Raw genomic sequence first — 20,630 nt, forward strand, 5'->3', positions numbered from 1 at the left:
CCAACATCAAATGTATAATAAAGAAGATATAACTCTTTAAATTCATGAATGAGCGAGCACCTATATATATTGTTACTATTTCTCTCTACTATTAATTATAATTACTTTGTTATTTCAAATGCATACCATCTCTGCACCTTAACATTTTCGTGTTGCAACTTGAATTAATCCTTTTCTTTCTATTTTGTTTAATTCAAGTCCCTGATTCTATAGTTAAAATGAGAAAAATATATAAATTAATTGCAATTATCTCTCATTATGTATAACTGGACAGCTTAATCTACACTTCACTTTTACCCTTAATTACAATGGAACAAAAGAAACTAGAATAATGAACATAGTAAGTGAATAATTGCTTATGCAGTGTTTGGTTTGATGCATTAAAAATAAAATGCATTACATAATTTCTAAAAAACTTAATATTTGTATGTAAAAATACTCTCTACAAATATGGTTGAAAGAATATGGAAAAGGTTGTGATAGGTTATTCATGTGTCACTAATCATCATGTTAATTCATGCATTAAAACCCTATGTATTACTAATATTATGAATTTTTAGACATAAGTTATACATATCTTAATACCAAATAGGTTGAAAAGGTATCTTAACCATGATACTAGCAATATACATATCTTAATACCAAATAGGTTGAAAAGGTATCTTAACTATGATGCTAGCAATACACAAACTTAATACATGCATTATTTTTTCTAATGATATGACCTGTAGTAATAAAAGAACACATGCCTTGAATGAGGGAAAGACATATTTTTACAACCTAACCTTTATTGTCCCTTTACATATTCCACCCTTCTCTTGATGATTATTGTCTGCAAGATTCTCTTATAATGTACGTGGTTAAGAGTCATCAGGAGGGAATCTGGAATTCTTCGAGAAAAGTTACAATTTGAATTTATCTTGATTGGTCATTATCTCACATACCATTACATATCATCAGAGCTGGATAGGCCTATGTTGCTCGGATTCTTCAAAAATTGTACTGTACCTGTGTCAGATTCTTAAAAAATACACAATTTTAAGAAGATCTAACACGCACCCGTTGGCATCTTTGAAGTGTCCGAGCAACAAAGGGATAGGCTAATGATATGGTTCCAGACCTCCATGACATGATTTGGGGTCTTCAACAAACAAGACGAACCTTTTTGGCAAAGTCCGGGCATTAAGCTCAGTATAACCTATGCTAAGTCACATTTGATTTTTCTTTCTTACACTAAACGCCTTCTCATTCGTCAATGATATACACTCAACAATGTCCCATTTTTCAGGGCATAGGCAGCTGCTGGATTGGACGATGGGATCACCTTCAATTGATTCCGCAACTCGATATATATAAAATTGGGGGTGGGGTGTTAGAAACAACTAAAATTCACCAATATCAAGTAACAAAATGGGAAATCAACACAAATATGATCTACCAAGTTTATAAAGAACTAGGGATGTGTACATAACGATTGAGGTTTCAACTTGAATAGGCAAAGATTAATCGCAACAAAATCAATTGATACATGGATATCGTTTGGTCTAGGCAACATTTGATGCTCTCTCAAACTACCAAACGTATGTCCCTTTGATTCTCTCGAACTCCAAGGTCCTTTCCAATAAAACACAAAATATTGCTTGAGTAGATAGACTATCCCTAGCTCATATCGTTGAATAAGAAATTATTCGGATTATCCTATTTCTAGTTCAAACTCATAGAGTAATTTCAACAAGTCCTCACTATTGAGTCTTACCCGATTCCATTTTGTTTTCTCAAGCCAAAACGGTGTTTGAGAGCTCAATCAATGTATTCAACCACTAACTTTTAGGTTAAACTTCAAGACAACAATATATCACGTCATACTGTACCACCTTGGATTTTGTTAAGGGAAAAACATTTCCTTCCTTAGCCAACTCAGCGAAGTGGAATATGATCGCCGAGTGACTTGGCTTCGCCAAGTGGAACTACCCTCGCCTATTGGCTTGTTTCCAGTGTCCAAGGTTCTGGAAATTTAGGCGAGCTAGGTCGGGCTTGCCGTTCCATTCGGTGCATCGCCCAAGGTCCCCTCCACATCACCTAATTGGATGGCTTTTAAGCCACTCACTATAGATTTAGGCGAGCCACGTGTCCATTTGGAGAGTCGCCAAGTGACCTTCGGCGAGCCTCAGCGAGTTGGATTTTAGTCAGGGTCTTTTTGGTCTTTTCAGATTTATTTTAATACTGTACTATGCCATTTTACCCTTCACCTAGAAACATATATACGTATTTTACTCCCAAATTTCCCCAAGTTAAATCATTCTTCTAAGAATCTAAAAGAAAACCCAAGTTCTTCCTCTCAAATAATTCCCTCTCTAGAACTTGAAGAAGAAGAAAGAGTTCAAGCTAGGATCAAGCTCAAATCTCCATTCCTCAAGAATTTATGGCTTTGTGATTAAGGTATGATGACTTTTCATCCATGGAGTCCCCAAGATTCCCAAATTGAAAAGGTAGAAGTTCCCCAATTTAAGTTAAGGTTTCTTCTATTTGTGGGTCTTGATGAATGTTAATCCAATTGAGTGGATAATAATTGAATTGATATGATTACATGTTTTAGGATGAATTTACATGTACCTATGCCTATCCCATGTCTATAAATATGAAATTGATGTAATTGGGATTATGACATGAAAGGAGAATTATGGATTTAGATGTATTCTTGTAGAATTGATAAGATACACTAGAATTGCTTGAGAGTGAAGCATATATGGTAATCATGATGTTAATTGCTTTGTGAGTAAAACATATATGATGAATATGAGATGTAGTGCTTTGAGACTAAAGTTTATGATATGAATTGTTGATAATTGATGTTATTGTTGTGGAAGGGATAGTTCCCACATGAATTGTTTAAGTATGAATGTATGAATGTGAAAGGTTTTCTCACATTGAATGATTCTAGGTTGAAAGGATTACTCATCTAAAATGAATCTAGACTAAAAGACTAAGTAATTGATGAGGCTAGAGGTGACTAACCTTGACCTCTATATGAGAAGGATATGAGGTGATCTCCCATACTCCTTAAGAATTAAACAAGAGGCGACTTCCCACGTTTCTATTATGATGTTGGACATGGAGGCGAATACCCATGATCTTTTAGATAATGATATGGAGATGAATACCCGTGTCATATGATGAAAGGACATGGAGGTGAATACCTATGATCCTATAAGATGGACATGGAGGCGAATACCCATGACCATATATGCAAGGCGAGAGGCGACTACCTATTAGCCTTTATATGAAAGGCAAGGTGGTGATTCCCCATTTCTATAAAAGATAAGCTAAAGATGAGAATGATAGGGGATGAGCTTGGATGATTTCTAAGGCTACCTTCTATGATGAGTAAGATTAGTGGAGGACTACCCATGTCTTGGTCTAGTATGCTTTGAGGTTACTATATGAAGCGTCCCTGTTATTTTATGGTGATCTATGATATGTATTGGATATGTTTTAAGTCTTATGTTGACTAATTCCTATGTTTATGGTGATGTTTATGTAAGCTATCATATTTAGTACATGTTTGTAGTAACCCATACTCTTGCCTACATTTCTTATCCAAATATAGGGTCCGGCGATATCGACTCTTATCCCCGTGGCTAGGATCTTAGTAGAGAAAGAATTGAAGATAGGTGAATCCTCATAACATTCGAGGATTTGACCACCATTTCCTTTGTCTTTTATTTTATGTTTTGAACATTATTGCATGGGCTGTGTCCCAAGGATTCTATTGTTTTAGATGGTTTGAGACAAAATGTATTAGACTTCCGTTACGTTTTATAAAGACTTTGATTGTGTTTAAATGTTTTAAATTTCCGCTCATTTCTATTATCTTATGTTTATGAAAGCTAAGTGTCTTGTATGCAGCCTCTCGGGGTCTTATACACCATGTTACGTCTAGGGTGTACCCATGGGTCATGACAAACTTGGTTATCAGAGCACAATGTTTAAAATGGTTCTAGGATGTCTCAAAACCACGTCAAGTAGAGTCTTGTTCATAAGTGTGAAGCGCGCCACATTTATGAATGAGAGGTTACTAGATGCTTAGGAAACTTCACTTCTTTCTTCACTCTAAGTCGTGCGATAGAGTTAAACTCTATAAAGTCTCTTTTCTAATCCTTACCCAATGGTTTACAGGATCTGACTACTAGAAGGGCAGCTAGAAGAAATGAGGGTGACAATTTTGATCAAGGAGATCCTCTTCAAGCTCCTATTGACCCGTTGTCTGAGAATGTAACAAATGCGGAGTTAGGCCAGCTTTTCAAGTGTTGGCTCAAGCCGTGACGGCCCAAGCCATAAAGAGGTGGTAGTCCCTGTGAACCCAAATATGGGTACGACAGTGTCGAAAGTGAGGGACTTTACTAGGATGAACCCTCCGGAATTTTATGGCTCCAAGGTTGAGGAGGATCCTCAAGAGTTTATCAATGAGGTCTATATGGTACTTGCTATCATGGGAGTGACTCCGGTAGAGAAGGAGGAATTGGCCGCTTATCAACTCAAAGGTGTTTCTTGATGAGTCCATGATTTGGACTCATTTAGGGATTTATTTTAATAGATTTAGTGTCGTCAAATGCATATTTTGTGCCAATAACTGATGTAAATCCTTGATTTTCAGGTATTTGGATGGAACAAAGCATGGACACAGATAAGCAAAAACGAACAAGGCAGCTGAAAGAACAAGGAAAAGAAGGCATGATGATCGCCTAACCCATTGGGCGAGTCACCGAATGGCCATGGTCTCTCCGTTCCAGTGTGCCAAACCTTGAAGGAGAAAATCAAGTCGGTGATAGAAAGGAGCAGTCGGCGAGGCACCGAACGGTTCCGCGATGCAGTGCTATATCTCCCAAAGTTACAGAACTTGAAGTTGCTGAAGGCAAAAGGAAAAGGGTGATGGAATTGACCAAAGGGCGGATCGGCGATCCCGACTTATTGCGCCAAATAGTCCTTCGCAACACATTTTTGGCGACTATAAATACATTTTTGAATGTTTAGTATCTATTTATCTATCTATCTATCTATCTATCTATCTAGTTTTCATTATAGAATCATAATTATCAATTTTGAAGTGGAGAGCTTAGAACTGGGAATAGAGAGACAATATTTTCCTTAGCTTTGAAGATTTGAAGATTTCTATTTCTGAGAAATTGGAAGTAGGTGTTGAAGATTCTTCATCTTAGTAATCTTACCCAGTTGATGGAAACACAATTTGGTAATGATTTTTATTTTTTTATGATATCTAGCTAAAACCCTAATTATTGGGGTGTGATTATGTGATTATAGGTTGATTTAGCTGCTGAGTATTGTTAATTGATAGTTTAAATGCTGTTTAAAAGTGAATTTATTCAGTAATTGTGGCTTAATCTAAAGGGTTGTAGTTGCAAATGCAACTCTTCCTTCGTGTTTTTGGCTTGCTATAGAGAGAAGTTTTAAAACCAAGATTATTGATTTGATGGTCTGTGGGTATTGGGTTGTGATTCTTATCGTGACCAACGACACTAACCTATGGTATGAGTGTCTACCATCGTCGCTAATATAGTAATCCAACGAAGGGTTGGGGTCGTGTCCCAAGGGAGTGGTAGTGAAAATAGTAGTTAAACTAGAATTTTATTTTAATTAGCTATAGTTTGAGAAATTATCGAATAAAAACAAAGTAAATTCAAGTGGGTGACACAAAATTGTCAAATATCAAAGGGGTTTTGTCACAAGTGTAGTAAAAACAATAAAAATAAAAGGGAAATCAAGTATGGGAGAAATTCTTGGGGTGTGACCACAATATATATTAATATGTGAATCGTTGGGTACATGCTTTCGATAGGAAATTTGCAAGATAATAGTGACTAGGCTAAGCTTTAGATTGAAATAAGTTCCCTTTCGGGCAACTTACCCCGTTTCAAATGGGTTCTTCTCGGACACCCATTAGCCGCATAAAGGCCAGCCTACGCCTTACCCCACTCACTCTCTCGAGCTGAGTATTAGGATATGGGACTAGGGTTCACCCTCTCGGGTTGAACCTCATGTCGACCCACTCCTTAGGCCATCAGTCTAGCGGTCTTGGTTTCGTGACCTCTATCTCGAGCAAGCCGAAAACACATGAACGGTTTTGTATTTGCAATTATTAATCCATTAAATTAAACCACAACCACTAGGTGAAATCACCATTAAAATACATCTAACCTATCAGTAAGCAAGACCCAACAATAATATCAACAAATATTTGCTAAATCACATCCCAAGAATGGGGGTTTTTAACCACACATCAAGAAATAAGAAATTACACCTAAAATAATAATGAAATCAATTGGGTATAACAAATTAAACCTTGATTTAAGCAAAGGAAGAAGAATAGAGAAGACCCACTTCCAACTTGGGGAAGATGAACTCCTTTCTTCAAGTCTCCCAAAAACCCTCTCCAAACTTGAGAGAAAATATGAACAAGCTAATATTCTAAGTCTCAAAATTTACAATATTGTTCGAATCTCAATGTCTCTCTAAAAACTAGTAGAGAGCTAATATTTATAGTTTCAGAAAATAGTGTTGCGGCGAAATGTTCGGCGAGGTTAGTCGAGATCACCGAATGAATCGGCGATTCACCCTTCTTCTGGTTCATCCCCTTCTCTGCTTTGCCTTCAACATGTTTGTGTCCTGGATTATTGGGCGGTATATCTCTGCTTCACGAAACTGTTCGACGACACGCCGACTGCTCTTTTCATTGCCTTTAGATCCACTTCCTTTAGAGCTTTGCATACTGGAACAAAAGGCGAAGTAAGACCCTTCGGCGACTCGCCAAATGGACTCGGCGATCCTCAAACCTTCATTTCTTCATTCTTTTCAGCCTTTTTGTTCCTTTTTGTGCCTAAGTGTCCATGCTTCCACTAAAACTTCAAATACCTGAAACTTAAGAGTTTTCATCAGATATTGAGATAAAATGAGCATTTGAGGACACTATTTCTATTAAAATAAAGTCCTAAATGAGTCCAATTTGTGGACTCATCAACACCCCCAACTTAAACTTTTGCTTCTCCTCAAGTAAAACTCAAGTTCAAAAGTTCAAATAGGATGTCTAAAATAGTGCTACACAAGACTCAATCATGAACATGCTCAGCAATACTCAAACTACTTATGCAAAGAGAAATTGTGTACTCAAAGATTTAAGTTATGACACACCATTATCAAAGATTCTCATGCTCGCAATACTTGCTACTTGTCCAAGTTTAAGCTTAACAAAAAGTATCTAAATTCCCTCACACAAAGAATGATTCCATATTCACACACAGAAGATAATTAATTCAAGATCAGGAATCAGATGCAATGCTCACACTTAAAAAGAGGAACACAATGCATATTTTCACCCATAGGCTTGCCCTTATTTTCCAATCGATCTTCGGTTCGGCTCACTCAAGATAAAAAAGGTCTTTCTAAGGCTTGTAATGGGATTGAGTGCACATGTATGGTCATTTAGGCTCAGTGACTTTTTCCTCACGAGATGTGGTATTCTCAAGGTATCCCCTTCTTTTCCTTTATCAACTCTTTTTCTAGTGCTTCTAAGTCATCTTTTTATTCACCTCCATGGATTGCTTGGAAACCCAATTTCTTTTGTAATTTTGTTCCACAACTTTTTTTTATGGAGGGTTTCTCTGTTGTTTTACAATACCATGAGTTAGAGAGACTTTTCTTGCACTTCTTGACTTCTCCTTTTCCTTTTCACCACACCCCAACTTAGGCTTTTGGCCTAAGTTGGCTATTCACTAAACCACAAATCAAGAGGATTATAGGTAGTGGGTCAAGTAAGGTCTAGGGTTCATCAAGGTTCTTCCAAAGAAAGGTAAGACTCAAGGGGTGTTCACAAGAGTTTCACACCGTCCCGGGTAGGCCACAAAAGAGATATATGCCAAATTTGGCTCACACTCTTCAAAATTGCCTAAGATCATCTCAAGAGCACACCTTTCTAAATCAATCAGACTAACAGGGCAAATTCTAGGTTTATTCATGCAAGTTTCAAAGTAAGCTCATCACACAAGGCATCGACACTTTAAGTCAAACAAGACTGCACACTTTCGCTAGTGTGCAACTGTCATTACAAGAGAATCAATTGGATAAATGGCTAATCGCAACGAGATGAAAAGAGTTCACATATTGTCTCTGAAACTTCATTTGTTCTCATCGTAGCCGCACATTCATGTTTGTTCAATTGAGAGCACTATTCAAGTCATCGGTATTGATCGAAACCGAGACTTGAATTTGCAAGAGAAACATCCACTTTAAACACAAGAGGTGGCAAAAAATTTCAAAAATACTTTTTTTTCGAAAGGGTCAAATTCATTTTACAATTTTAAAAATATGAAGGAGCTACAAGCTCAAACATCCACAAGAAACAATATTAAAACACAGTATAAAATAGACAACCCAAATTTACGCAAAAAATAGCATTCAAAACCACATCAAGGATGTGTGGGCCTCACCCCATCACAATAAATGTGTTTGTCCTCAAATGCAAATGATGACAATATCCAGAATTGAAGAAAGATAAGACAAAGTAAAGAAGGGTCCTGTCTATGCAACCTCTTTATCTGTTCGCCCATTCTCTCGACGAAGAGCCAAGTGTTTGATTTCTACGCCAAATGTAACAGGGTCTGCAGCTCATGTGAGAATCCCAACGACGATCTACATCGAGATCACTAATATGATCGGCGATTCGCCTTTCATTTTTTATAGACCACCGAGTTTTACAGGATCCAAGATGACAATGCCTTGAGTCAGACGACAGACAGAATCTGATCGCCGATCTCATCGGCGATGCGCCAACTGGATTGATTGCTTGCATTCATGCACTTCGTCAATCACCTCCCTTACTTTAACCTGTACAAACATCACACCATTATTCTACTAATAATTAGAAAACACTTAAAGGGTTTTGGGTTGCCTCCCAAATAACTCCTTAGTTAACGTCGTGGCACGACGCAAGTCAACCCTCTATTCCTCATCCTCAGAGTCACCCATGGTATAGTTGGGCGAGTCCTCGGCGAATGGTGGATAGTGACCTGTCATCATATGCGAGATTTGAGCATCCTGCAGCTGGATAGTCATGGAATTTGAGGTGGACACCTCATTTAGCATTTCCATGTTATCTTTCATCTCATTCAACCTCTTGTTTTGTTCGGCAATCTTTTAATGAATGAGGGCAAATGACCTTATCATCTTGTGCACTTCCATGCTTCTTCCCATTTCGGCACTTTTGAAGGATGACATGTTTCTCCCTTTCCATGGCTTGCGCTTCCAATGCCAAAACTCGGGTAGACAAAGCATCCATAGTAACCAGTGTATTCCACTATTTTTCTTTCTTTGTCTCCTTGTTGGCTTCAACCATGCCATCAAGGGTTTTTGCTACGACCTCATAGGGTTGACACATCATACCACCTGCGAACAGTTAATTCACGTTACTTCTATTCTCAAGTCCCAAACTCCTATAGAAGCATTCATGTAATGCTTTGTCAGTCATCCCATGAGACGGGCCTGGACTTAGCACTGTTTGAAATTTCAACCACATTTCCTCAAGAGTCTCATCCCCTACTTGCTTAAAGGTCAGAAGGTTGTCCCTGAGGTTCAGCAGTTTCAAGAGGGGATGATCCGTGTGAAGTCCATAGTGGTTTTCTATTTTTCATTCTTCTGCGTCAATACACAAATACGCAAAACAAAACTAAAAATTAAATTATTAATCACTACACTAAGAAGATCAAAACTCTACTTAACTACATTTTCATGTAACGCCACTCCCCGGTAGTGGCACCATTTTGATGCTTATCGTGACTAACGACACTAACCTACTGTACGAGTGTCTACGATCGTCGTTAATATAGTAACCCAACCAAGGGTTGGGGTCGTGTCCCAAGGGAGTGGTAGTGAAAATAGTAGTTAAACTAGAATTTTATTCTAATTAGCTGTAGTTTGAGAAATTATCGAATAAAAACAAAGTAAATTCAAGTGGGTGACACAAAAGTGTCAAATATCAAAGGGGGTTTTGTCAAAGGTGTAGTAAAATCAACAAAAAAAAAAGGGGAAATCAAGTATTAGAGAAGTTCTTGGGGTGTGACCGCAATATATATTGATGTGAATCATTGGGTACATGCTTTCGATAGGAAATTTGCAAGATAATAGTGACTAGGCTAAGCTTTAGAAGGAAATAAGCTCCCTCTCGAGCAACTTACCCCGTTTCAAATGGGTTCCTATTGGACACCCATTTGCCGCATCAAGGCAAGCCTATGCCTTACCCCACTCATTCTCTTGAGCTGAGTGTTAGGATATGGGACTAGGGCTCTCCCTCTCGGGCTGAACCTCATTTCGACCCACTCCTTAGGCCATCAGTCTAGCAGTCTTGGTTTCGCGACCTCTCTCTCGAGCGAGCCAAAAACACATGGGTGGTTTTGTATTTGCAACTACAAATCCATTAAATTAAACCACAACCACTAGGTGAAATAGCCATTAAAATACATCAAACCTATCAGCAAGCAAGACTCAACAATAATATCAACACATATTTGCTAATCACACCCCAAGAATGGGGGGTTTTTAGCCACACATCAAGAAATAAGAAATTACACCTAAAATGATAATGAAATCAAATGGTTATAAGAAATTAAACCTTGAGAGAAATTATGAACAAGCTAATATTCTAAGTCTCAAAATTTACAATATTGTTCGGATCTTAATCTCTCTGTAAAAACTATTAGAGAGCTAATATTTATAGTTTCAGAAAATAGTGTTGGGGCGGATTGTTCGGCGAGGTTAGTCGAGATTGCCAAATGACTTAGCGATTCTCCCTTCTTCTGGTTCATCGCCTTCTGTGCTTTCCCTTCATCATGTTTGTGTCCTGGATTATTGGGTGGTATATCTCTGCTTTGCAGAATTGTTCGGTGACATGCCGACTACTCCTTTCATTGCCTTTTGATCCACTTTCTTCAGGGTTTCGCGTATTGGAACAAAAGGCAAAGTAAGACCCTTCGGCGACTCGCCAAATGGATTTAGCGATCCTCAGACCTTCATTTCTTCATTTTTTCAGCCTTTTTGTTCCTTTTTACGCCTAAGTGTCCATGCTTCCACTAAAACTTTAAATACCTGAAACTTAAGAATTTTCATCAGATATTGAGATAAAATGAGCATTTGAGGACACTATTTCTATTAAAATAAAGCCCTTAATAAGTCCAATTTGTAGACTCATCAGGTTGTCATGGGTTCAACTCAAGAGAGTGAATCCTAAACCCTTTTCCACACATTCAGATCAAGAGAGTGAATGGACTAAATCGTAGGTTGTTCTTAATTGCTGCTTATTGGTGTTCGAGGGAAACCAATTTGATTCGGGGTAAATTGTTCGAGAGAAAGTTTATCCCCACTGAAGTCTAGCTTATTCACTGATTTACAACTACTTACTATTAATTGCAATTACCCATTCGTCTACCTTAGCCCATAATCCAATCACATCCGAAGAACCCCTCTCTATATTTGTTCTCTTCGTGTTATTTATTGTTGTAGCTGATAGTTGAAACAAAACCCCCCTTTTATTTGACACTTATGTCACCCCTAACTTTAATCATGTCTTTACTTGTAAATGTTTTTACCTATGATTGACTTGAACATATTTGGACTTGGCTAGTGATTCTCAAATACGTACCACTCCCCGTGGGATTTGACCCCAACTCACTTAATTGGGATATATTACTGACTAACATCGTTGACACTTAGTATTGGATGAAGTGTCCTGATATGTGAAATCATCAGATTTGCTTCAACCAATGGAAAGAGACAAGATCGGAAGAAGCAGGTCCCATAGAATGTGAAAGGTTCAAAAGTTCTTTTCTTGATAGATTCTTCCCTCTTGAGATGAGAGCGGTCAAAGTTCTTGAGTTCATTAATATTCAGCAAAGAAATATGAGTGTGAAGGAATATGCTTTGAGGTTCACTCAATTGTCAAAGTATGCTCATTCTATAATGGCAGATCATAGGGCTAAGATGACTAAGTTTGTGTCGGGTGTGTCTACATTGTAGTCAAAGAATGCCATACCGCTATTCTTGTCCATGACATGAACATTTCTCATCTTATGGTGCATGCCCAACAAATTGAAGAGGAAAAGCTCAAGGAGAGGTCTAAGAGACTTAAGAGAACAAAAATTGATGATGGTAATTCTTTCTATCCTAGGTCCGGTGGACGTGGTCTTTCAAGGTTTCGACAAAGGTTTCCTGGGCAAGGTTCTTCTAATGCTCCTCCAAGGTCTAACAATGAAATGGTGTCTAACCCTAAGCCTCAAAGAGAGAGTAGTGGGATTTTAGTGCTAGATTGTGGTAAGTGTGGAAGAAAACATGTGGGTGAATGTCTTGCGGGTTCCAATGCTTGTTTTGGGTGTGGAAAGATGGATCACAAGATAAGGCATTGTCCTCTCGTTGCTAAGAATGAAGGAGATAGTCGTCATAGGGCTCAACCCTATCCTTCATCCGGTCTAAGTGGTTCGGGTGCGAATGCTCCAAAGCAAAATAGGTTCTATGCACTTCAGACTTGTGGTGAGCAAGAGGGCTCTCCCGATATGGTTACCGGTATGTTGAAAGTTTTCCAACTTGATGTTTATGATTTACTTGATCCCAGTGCTACTTTGTCTTTTGTGACGCCATATGTAGCTATGACATTTCATATGCTCCTTGATGTGTTGTTAGAAACTTTTTTCTGTCTCTACCCCTGTTGGTGATTCTGTTGTGGTAGGAGGGTCTATAGAAGATGTACCATCTCTTTGTCCCATAGAGTTACTCTTGTTGATTTGGTCGAGCTTGATATGTTAGATTTTGATGTTATTCTTGGTATGAATTGGTTGCACTCTTGTTATGCTTCTATTGATTGTAGAACCCGTATAGTCAAATTTTAATTTCCAAATGAGTCTATCCTAGAGTGGAAGGGGGGGATTCTAAACCTAAGGGTCAATTTGTTTCCTATCATAAAGCTAGAAAGTTGATTTCTAAGGGTTGTATTTACCATATAGTTAGGGTGAGGGATGTGGATTCTGAAGTCCCTACTCTTGAGTCGGTCCCCGTTGTGAATGACTTTTCGAAAGTGTTCCTAGATGATCTACCCGGTATTTCTCCCGAAAGGGAAATAGACTTCAGTATTGACCTTCTCCTATATACGCACATTATTTTAATGTTTGGTGTTTGATTATGTAATTGATTTGACAACTATAACTTCTATTTTGATTAATGATTATGCAATTATGACCGTCTCTTTATGTAGCAATGCTTCTCTTATAGTTGATGGTCAATTATTCTGTGTTTATGGAGGGCAATTAGTGACTACTTTAGCAGTGGCTACACAAACGTATAGTTTAGACAATTGAGCAGATAGTTGTAGACACTAAATGAATAGTTTATTCCCAAATACAAAATTAAATACTCGTCAACATAAATGATACAAATTAAGATAAGGGAAGCCTTGCAAATTTTTCATTGCACAAATGCTACCAACATCTTTTCATTACACAAAGGGAAATGATCAATACACCATTGCAAATTTTTGGTACAAGAAGAGATCATGGCAATATCATTGAATCTCCTTTGAGAAACAATACTTTTTGAAATACTAAACTTAAACCTAAAATACAAACACACAACAGAGCAATCCAAACTTGTTTCTCCTTTTTTTTGGACTTGGCCATATTTTTTATCCATTTCTTTTCAATTGTTTTCATCTTCTTCAAATCAACATCAAAATTGTCCATTTTTGACTCTATCTTGTTCATATCTATTTTTCTTTCCATTGATCTGGTCAACTTAGAAGGCTTGTTGATTTCGTTATCTGAAGTATCAACTTTTCGATAAGATTCAACACTATGTTCAAGCTCAACAATTCTTGGCTGATAAAATTATTCTTTACTGATAAAATTAGATGTAGGATGTGAGTTTGAACTCAGTCCATCTCTATGATAGCCTTACATACCTTGGAAGAATAAAGTTCTTGGCGAAATCGACGAAATTTGAAGAACACTAGAAAACCCTAGCTTTTCTCCTCTTGAATTATTGCTTTAAGTCTTTGAAGTGTTAAAGACTGTAAAATATTGTTTTAACACCGTTTAGACCCTTAATTAGGTGAAAAAGGGCCATTGTTTAGGCTTAGAAGCGGTGGAAAAGACTAAACTACCCTTCTTAAAAACTGACGAAAACCTTCTATAGGTCCTTCTACGGTTTGTGATTTATTCTACGGATCGTAGATCCCATCCGTGGTGTTTATATTGAATTTTAAGGCTCAAAATTTCATTCTGCGAATTCATTCTATGAATGGTAGAAATTTCTATGGACCATAGATGCAATTCGTAGACTTTATACAATTTTCGAGCTCAAAAGTTCATTCTATACGTCCAAACTACGGCCGCAGAAGTTCCTACGAGTCGTAAAATAGATCCATATGAATCGGATCCTAAAATTCAGAGTCTTTGAAGATTTTACGACTTGATAGTACGGGTCATCAAAATTATGACAGCCCGTAGAAGCAAGTCGTAGGTACTGACTTCAGGCAACTCTAACATAATAGTATCTGGTAAATCAGTCATAACATTTTACTCCGAACTCGAAATGAGGAAATCTTTGTGGCGTTGGAAAGAGGACTCAAAGTGCTTCAATTTGGTAGGTAATGATCCACCTAATTCATTTAATGTTGGTAGATATGATAGTTTGAAGTTGACCTAAGTAGAATCTTATGTCAAAACTTAATCGGTAGAGAAGCTTTCAACTCAACTTTGAGCTAGGAGATTCTAGTGAACTTAATTCATATTCACACTAAAGAATTGACCTTAACACCTAAGGAAAATTTAAGAATCACACGATACAACCTTACACACAAATGAATGATTCAGATGCTAGTTTAGAAATTTTCGGGGTGTTATCCAACAATTATATGATGTACAACCTAAATTTTTCAGTGACTTTGCTATTAATTTCATGGTGATTCTTATCAACTCAGACAAAGATGTAGGTTTTATTTTCTAGAAAGGAATCCTAGAATGAAGGAAAAATTGATGCGCAATTATTTTAGTAGTCCTTGGGTTGGAGTTTCAACTATGACAATAATCATACTCTTGATACTCATAGCTATACAGACTATTGTAGCTTTCACAGGTTTTGTTAAGCTTCACTTGTAGTGTTGATGAGTTTGTTTTCCCTCTTTCCTTGTTGTAACTGATTACTTTCATTAACCAACAAAGGAAGAGAAAAGTTCAACTTTACAAATAAAATTACACATCTAATTCTAAAACTTGACATGTGGTCAAGTTGAAAAGTCAAGTTGAAAAGGTCCTTTGCAATTATTAGCCAACTGATTGAAGAAGTTGTAGTACTTGGCCTAGTCCAAAATGGCAGGAACAACAAATAGTTTAATGATTAATAGAAATTTTATTTTACTATAGAAAAAACACAAGCAAGAGAGCACAATTATGATGATCCAAAAAAGATCTATAAGTAGCACAAACTATTGAAACTAACAACAATATTGAGAACTCAAATGATGAGTCTGAAAATAAATATGTATGGCCAGATCATATGATAGTATTGTTTCTTGGTCATATTTGTATTATAATTTTTGAAGATTGTTATCAAATATTAGTACTAATATAAATGACATATGTCTTTGAGCAAGGGGACAACAATAAAAATCACAAACGATGTATAACTTTGAACCTTTTTTTTCTCTCTACTCATATCTAAGATAAAATTACATGTTTAAATTAAATAGGTAATGTGGCTATAAGTACTGCTTCACCTATCAAATATTATAATAACAAATTTGTAGATGGATAGCTTTCAAACAGTTCGCACAAATCATATTGTATGACCTGAAATAATAATAGTATATTTTATTGGATGAAATCTAATGTAAAAAAAATTGTGCATGTACATCATATACATAGTGAGGTTTGTAGACCAAAAGTCTACCTACACTTGAAATCCTCTTTGTATTTACAATGAAAAATTTCAACTCGTCTGGAAGCACATCCCAACATCATATGTTCGACATGACCTAAAACATCATTACATAAAATTTGTAACATCACCAAAGCATGAGGATAAGATCTCTTTGACATACATCTCAAAAGAAGTTGCACAGAATGCTACAGCTTAGCAAGCTCTGTCTATAGCCTGGCTGGGAAACATAGCTCTTGATGATGTTAAAGATTAGTGCTCTAATTTGAAATATGCATCAGAATGCAAGAACTATTAAATTACATACTTCACTAATGATTAAACATCTACCAGCCAAAAAAGACATCATGAAAGTCCTAGTGTTCCATAGTTATAGTCATGTTTATATCAATAAAATTATATCCACGAGCATTTCAAATGATTGTAGCAAAATAGTCAAATAAAGTTCTCTTAATCACAATTCTGAAAAGTATTATTGGTTGTGTTGTTCTACTTTAACATACTTGACTTTCCAGATATTAAACATTAAAAGAAAGTAGATGAGAAATAGTTGTCTCCCCCTCCTTAAGTGTGCTATATCTTAATTGTTGACTTCGTTTTTTTACTGGTGTAGACATTGTTGTGTAGTACATGTGAATATCCCCTCCGACATAGCTAAGTTTTACCTCTTACGTACAACACTTGTACATCAATACCAAACTGATGCTAGTTCATTCATTTCAGATGATAGTGATAAGATTTGAAGTTGAAAAGACAAAATATCTACTACTTAAGTTTAAATATTGAATTTAAAAAAAGGTTATAAAACAAATAAATCTATTGCAACCAACTTACGGCTCATTCTCTTTTTCTTTACACTTCTCAAAATTAGTCAAACATCTTTTGTCACAGAGAATATACAAAATGATTTTCCATCTCAAAGCAGTAAATTCATGAAAACTGTTCATACCACACACACATGAGTATAATATATAGAAGATACGTAAAAGGAGATATGGTACCCGAATTTACTGAACCTTCATTTTAACTTAGCGGTCATGTATGTTTATTGAATTTACATCCTTAGAGTTCCATTGTCAGCTTTGAGGATGATGTCAATGCTCATAAAAAGGTTTTAATACTGCACATTGTATTAGACTTTCACAATGCATCGGTAGTTGAGAACTGTAGAAGTCATTAGTAATTACATTTAGGATATGTGATACATGTTCCCTCTTGGATCACAAGGACGACAATAACTGGTCAAAATGTAGTCGATCAAGATGTTGCTTTCCTGCAATGAGGTGAATCGAATCTCAAACTATAAACTTCGAATACAAAAAGAGAAGAGGAAATAAAATAAGATATATTAAAATAATGGGAGGAACTATCGTTCAACTTGAGAAAAAAAAATATAAATTGACTAGTCCTACTCATCAGCGTTGAGATATATTTTATTCAATACAAAAGTAATAGTCACTTAAACACAACTCGGCATCTTAATTGCTCAAGTTTCGATTCCAACAGAACTTACCTAAGTAATAGTCACTTGATCCCTTATAACGTAGATCAGTTACAGCTTATAGGAAAATTTTGACTGACTATTGCAACTTATTGTGTTTTTTATGGAAAGGAGTAGATGTCTGTAGCAATCATTCGAAACACCAGTTCTCTTGTAAAACATTTATCCTAGGATGCAGGGCTACAAAAATACTTTTTTTCAATAACTAAAGCACATAACTCATCACGTGAACACGCTAGCATAACATGGCTCAATCCATAAGGGCACATAATTTGAATCTACAGTAACAATCAAAATATATAAAAAGTTTTCTTCTTTTATCATTTGGAAGACATAATTGAACTCTAAAGTGAATTGAGCCGAGGTCTTTCGGAAACTATGTCTCTACCTCTACGAAGTAGTGATAAGGTCTGCTTACAGTCTATCATCCCCATATCCCACTTAGTGCTATTTCATTATATTGTGCATATCCCACTTAGTGCTATTTCATTATATTGTGCATGTTGTTGTTCTTGTTGTAATTGAATTCTAAAGTGATAAGGCGTTAATCATGTGTCCATTTCTTGAATATATGCCAATTTTGAGCAAAACGAAAATGATATTAGAAACTGATTAATAGAGTAAATAAAAACTCCGTAAATTTAGAAAATTAAATTTAACAAAAAGTATAAATGAAAGGAAAGGACCTTTTTTTTTTTCTATCTTCGCCTTTCATGCCTTACTTTTTAGATGTTTGGCCTTCTATGGTCTCCCTAATCTCAGCACCTACATCCACATTCAACATGAAAAAGTGCAAAAGGCACATTAGTATTAATTTTGGATCTAAAGAACATCAAAATAAATAGTAGGCATGAATAGGAGTTAGAGCATGAAGTCTACAATAATAGATTATTGAGCATTAGAATCAGGATTGCAGGTAATTTTGGAGAAATGTTACCATATGAAATAAGGGTTAAGATGAAAGCTAGCTAGAGTTTGTGGCTCATATTAGAGGTAATACTGTTATACTTTTGACACTGTATGCATCAAATATAAATTCATCCGCAACCTAGGTGAGATTATCTAATAATGAAGTAACTCTCACTTAAACTATATTTTCATGCTACAATATTAAGGAATAAACAAGACAAACTTAAAAGAATTAATCTCATATATTTTGCTTAGCTAGATCATCCATTATCTAACATCACATAACCAATATAACATCATATAGATAAATTCTCATGAATAAACTAAAAACAATAATAAATGATAAGTAGGATTATTCTTAAGAGAATCCCCAACCCGAACCATTCTTAAGAACAACAAGCTCTCTCGAATGAATTCTACTCTTTCTGCTTTCCAGAAAAAAGCGAAACTCCTTTTCCGCTAAAATTTTGTTTAGCGAAAGAAACATATCTACATTGCTCAGGAGTTAAAAGAGAGACTACTAACTTGAGTCCCTGATTGTACGGTTTCATGAAAAAGAAATCAAGACCTAATTACCTTCAAAATGAAATATTCTCTATTCTAGCAGTATGGGTCTAGCTTATTGATACGTTCGAGAAAACTCTACTTGAATCTATTTAATTTTTTTACCGACAAATCTGTGCTCGAAAATCAAAATATTTTGAGCATGGGTTTTTTTGGTCCAAGTGAGAATGGTGGTACTAATTTCTGGAAAAGTCACTCATGTTTCAACAAAATTTCAGGTACACAATGAAATGAAATAAAAATAGTACCATTACAACTCATGTTGAAAAGTGCCCTGGCGACAGAATGAGGATTTGATGACATACTTTTATTTAACATATAATGTTTCGCTTTATAACTGCTACTACGAAGGCATCTTACTATTAAGGAGGAACTTGAAAAATGAATATCAGTCAATAATTTATGATTGAAGTGTTGGATATAAATTGGAAGATTGTGAATGCATGGAGCAAGCTATACTTCATTACACCTATGATATTAGATATACAATCAAGATAAAATCATTTGCATCCATATAAAATAATCGAAAACCCACAAGAAATAAATCAAAAGTACATACAAATTAATGGATATCTAAAAAGAGAAGTAACATATGCGATACTTCTTGAAGTAACCTTAAAAATGGGGCACTAACGGGTGGAATCTGGATCAGAAGTGGGTTCATCGTGAAACATGATAATCAAGTTATAGATAATACTAATTACGATTAAAATTTACGGCGATCTTTTACCAGTGGAGACTCCACGGCGACCTTATCGCCAATTACAGTTTACTAAAACAATACAAAATCAATAACCTAGAACTCTCGCACTAAAGAAAATCTTATAAGGAATTCAAATAGGAAAAGGTCACATTGAAAACAAAAAATATCCCCACTAAGATATTCAAATTTATGCTTTCTTATAAGATATTTTTCTTGATTATGATCCAAACTACGATAAAAATAACAAATGTCTCAAGTCTCGTTGCAATGCTAAGTTGCACGAATTGTCAAAAAATACGACACTCATTCGATGACACTTTTGAAGAGTCTTAGTAACATAGTTTAATTGATTTAGGTTACTATTTGTACTCTCATGTAATGCAGTGTTCATACACCAAAAAGAGAATAGCTTCATATTTCATAAGAAGGAAAAAAACAAATAAGAAGACAAACAGATTAGAGAAAAAGAGGCTCAAATTGATCCGTCTATTACAATAGAATGAAATTGTGTCTAGTCCATACATCATGTCCAAAAGGAAAATATATGAAAGAAACTGAATACAATAAAACTTTGTCCTTGAAGCATAAGGACTCACCAAAGCTCAAAAATCTCGAAATCAACACCTAGCCTCGAAAATGATGACCCTGACTATCAGATCCTACATTTGGGGAAATGTAGGCAAGAGTATGCGTTAGTACAAAAATGCACTAACCACAATAGCCATGCATAAAAATATTTAAAACATGCCAAAAAAGGACATTTCATTTCATAACATGCAATTAACCAATTTAAACATAATATAAAGGAGTTAGAAAATATCCTTCATAAAACATGGTCAGTGCAATATAATATCATCTTTAAAACCATTGAACTCATATGCGATACTTTTTGAAGTAACCTTAGTTCATTATTCATCTTGTTATGGGGATCATGTGAGCTATAACATGATCCCCCGGGGTCTCCCACACCGA

General features: G+C 35.9%; 1 protein-coding gene across 1 annotated transcript; it reads left to right on the forward strand.

Moving 5' to 3' along the window:
* Nucleotides 1-12,128: 12,128 nt before the first annotated feature.
* LOC125855617 (uncharacterized) lies at nt 12,129-12,767 on the forward strand. Its single transcript, XM_049535363.1, has one exon. The coding sequence runs from the start codon at nt 12,129-12,131 to the stop codon at nt 12,765-12,767; it is 639 nt and encodes a 212-aa protein (XP_049391320.1).
* The last annotated feature ends 7,863 nt before the right edge of the window (nt 12,768-20,630 follow it).

Source organism: Solanum stenotomum, chromosome 1 (assembly GCF_019186545.1).
Source record: "Solanum stenotomum isolate F172 chromosome 1, ASM1918654v1, whole genome shotgun sequence".
Taxonomy (NCBI): domain Eukaryota; kingdom Viridiplantae; phylum Streptophyta; class Magnoliopsida; order Solanales; family Solanaceae; genus Solanum; species Solanum stenotomum.

Excerpts from the sequence above, each read along its gene's own strand:
- LOC125855617 (XM_049535363.1), top strand. The coding sequence starts at position 12,129 with ATGGTGCATGCCCAACAAATTGAAGAGGAAAAGCTCAAGGAGAGGTCT.